The sequence below is a fragment of the Echinops telfairi genome, unplaced genomic scaffold (genome assembly GCF_000313985.2).
Source record: "Echinops telfairi isolate 266 unplaced genomic scaffold, ASM31398v2 ScPeMD7_655;HRSCAF=1070, whole genome shotgun sequence".
Classification (NCBI taxonomy): Eukaryota; Metazoa; Chordata; class Mammalia; order Afrosoricida; family Tenrecidae; genus Echinops; species Echinops telfairi.
The window spans coordinates 24,385,302-24,388,368 of NW_022104553.1; the positions used below are offsets into that span (position 1 = coordinate 24,385,302).

General features: G+C 53.7%; 1 protein-coding gene across 1 annotated transcript in view; it reads right to left on the reverse strand.

Moving 5' to 3' along the window:
- DHX34 (DExH-box helicase 34) overlaps positions 1-3,067 on the reverse strand; it is a 27,519-nt gene that overhangs the window by 13,739 nt on the left and 10,713 nt on the right. The window contains 2 exon segments of the mRNA XM_045292658.1: positions 225-573; positions 1,118-1,145. Coding sequence (XP_045148593.1) covers positions 225-573; positions 1,118-1,145 — 377 coding nt within the window.

Below are 3,067 nucleotides of genomic sequence, written 5' to 3' on the forward strand. Positions count from 1 at the left end.
AGACTCCCGGGGGCAGCTGTACTGTCACCCGGGGTCACTATGACTTGGAATCAGCTCACCAGCATCTATACCAGGACCCTAGGGTGCTCAAGAAGCTCCCTCGACACCTGCAATGCCTTCCTTGGTCGCTCTTCCTCCCTCCCACCCTCTTTGTCCATCAAAGCCCCAACCCCAAGGCCTTCTGCCTCCCCAGGGAGTTCTCCCCGTCCCAGAGGAGGGGTGACCCTCATCCATGTGGTTATGCTGGCCCCCTCATGAGCTCCCCGTGTCTCCTTCCCAGGCCCCAAAGCGCTCCTCCGGCCTGGCCTCAAGAAGCACCTTGTCCTGGCTGGCCACAGAGAGCGTGCTGTGCAGCGGCAGCACCACCCAGCGCTGCGAGTGGGTGGCGTAGGTCTGCGCGGCCTCCAGCACGGCGCTGATCTCCGCCAGGCCGCTCAGGAAGACCAGCAGGTCGCCGCGCTCCTCGGGAGGGTACTTGTTGTCGATGGCCTCCAGCACCCTCAGGAAAGGCCGGGGGTCCAGCTTCTCTGACTTGGCTGGCGTCGGCTCCACCTCCGGGGGCTGGTACACCACCTGTGGACCAGGCAGGGCACGCCGGTCACCCGTCTAGCTCCTGGAGGATGGCAGGATGGTGGGGAGGGCACAGGGCCAACAGAGAGACCACGTGGATGAGATCCAATGAGAGCCCTGGCAGTGGGATGCTTATGCGTTGGGCTGCTAGCTGCAAGGTCAGCAGTTCAAAACCATCAGATGCCCCTCGGAACAAAGAGGAGGCTTCCTTGTCCCAGAGAGATTCCTACGGAGTTGATATGAGTCCCGAGTTGACGCGGGTTGGGAGAGGAGGCACCAGAGGGCAGTGTGAGTAGGTGCTGTCAGCCCTAACTTCCTAGAGTAGGAATTGACTTGATGGCAGGAGGTGTGGTTTGGCGGCCTCGAGCTCTCATTCCATTTGGCAGTCAGTCCTTGTCAGAGGACACCAGCCTCCCACAACTGCAGGGCCAGGAGGCGCGCGCAACTGTACGGCAATAATAAAGGTGATAGTAAAGTCAAGAGGGTAGGAAAGGTGGAGAGAGGATGAAGTGAAGGAGGCAGACATGTTTTATGGAAGCATGCTCACCTGGCTCCTCTTGATGGACCACGTGGAACTGGGAGAAGTGAGAGCGAGCCTTTCCTATCCTGGGACATTGATAGGTCGCCTTCAGACATGCATGTTCAGTAGTGACATGCACTACAAGGTGGGTGGTAGCTACATTAAGGTCCCTGAGCTCACAGGTGAAGAAACCCAAGACCTGTATGGGGGAAGGTGTGACACATGGCGGGAAGAGAGAGCAAAAGGATCGTGTCTGCTTCTCTAGGGAGATAGAATCAACCAAGCACTCCCTTTAAGGCAGCGCCGCTGTTCAGGGGAAAACCTTAAATGGCAATGATACTTAAGGCGGGACCATGCATTTGGACTTTGCCTCTAACTTACAAAGTGGAGGCTTCCCTACCGTGGAATACCGGCTTTCCAGACTCCCTCTGGGGTCAGTTCGGGAAGCGAGTCCTCGTCCTACTTTCCTCAGGGTTGGTTTCCCACAGGTTGTGTCAGTGCTGTCTTAATGAGGCAGGATTAGGGCGGGGCGGGTTTTGAGTCCTTCTCTGGAAAGATGTCCCAAAACCAAACTCGCTGCCGCCATCCAGTCGAGTCTGACTCGCGGCCACCCCATAGGACCTGGCAGGACTGCCCCTGTGGGTTTCTGAGACTGGAACTCTTCACTGGAGTAGACAGCCTCATCTTTCTCCCATGGGGCGGCTGGTGGTTTTGAACTGCTGACCCTGTGGTTAGTGGCCTAACGCACAACTCGCTATGCCACCACGGCTCCTTGTAAGACATCAAAGGAACCAGATTAAGTGAGCAGACACATAGAAGCGATAGAGGTTCAGGCACGGGGAGCTGTCCAAGGAGCCAGGAGATAGAAGCTGAAAAGACAGACCTGCTGGTGTGGGGAAGTAACACTGAGGGAAATATGATGAGGACTGTATTCCCTAACTTCGAACAGGGACTCTAGAAAGCTAAGATTCCACGGTAGGAAAGCCTCCTACCTAGTAAGTTAGAGGTAAAGTCCAAGTACATTATCCTGCTCTAAATATTCCCACAGATTCTCCCCTAACAGCTATGCTGCCTTAAAGTGAGCACATGGTTGATTCTATCTCCCTATAGAAGCAGACCTCCTTTTCTCTTTTCCCACCGTTTCACCCAACCACCCCCCCTACCTTCCCCCCATGCAGGTATTCCGTTTCCTCACCTGTGAGCTCAGGGACCTTAATGTAGATACCACCCACTTTGAGACATCTGAATATGCATGTCTTATGGGCTACCTATACATGTCCCAAGATAGTAAAGGGGCTGTCTCTTCCTCCAGTTCCACGTGGCCCATCAAGAGGGACTGAGGTGAGCATGCTACCATGAACCGTGTCTGCCTGCTTTATTTACTCTCTCTCCTATCTTTCAATCCTGCATCTCATTACTATCATCTCTATATATTGTCGCCATACAATTGCGCCTCCTGGCCCTGTGGTTGTCGGAGGCTGGTTTCCTCTGACACGGCTGGCATCCTGGATTAGACTTCTAGTCTCCTAAACAAGGAGAGACCAACCCTGGTTACGAAAACCACCCACTGTGGCCTTTCTGTTACAGCAGCACTAGAGAACTAGAAAGTCAGGGTATAAAGGTAGCTGGATGGGGGCTGGGAGGCAGGGAGGTTCTGGGGTGCTGGCATTGTTTAATTCTTTTAAAATAATATTTTATTGACTAACCAGATAAAAAAAAAATCAAACATCACCAGCTAGCAATTACGCTAAACCAAAGATGAGAAGGTAAGGGGGTAGGGAAACTAGATGAAGGAAACAGAACAACCTGAATGGCGATCATGATGAGACCCACTTCACTGACCAACCTGTGGGGCGCTGTTGAACGGCGAGCTTACATGGCTGTGCACACGTCCACTGAGAACGCAAGGTGACTTTTCAAAGGAGAGAGAAATGAAAACAGCACCAGAGGGCAGAAGGGCTGTATCCAGGTGGGAGG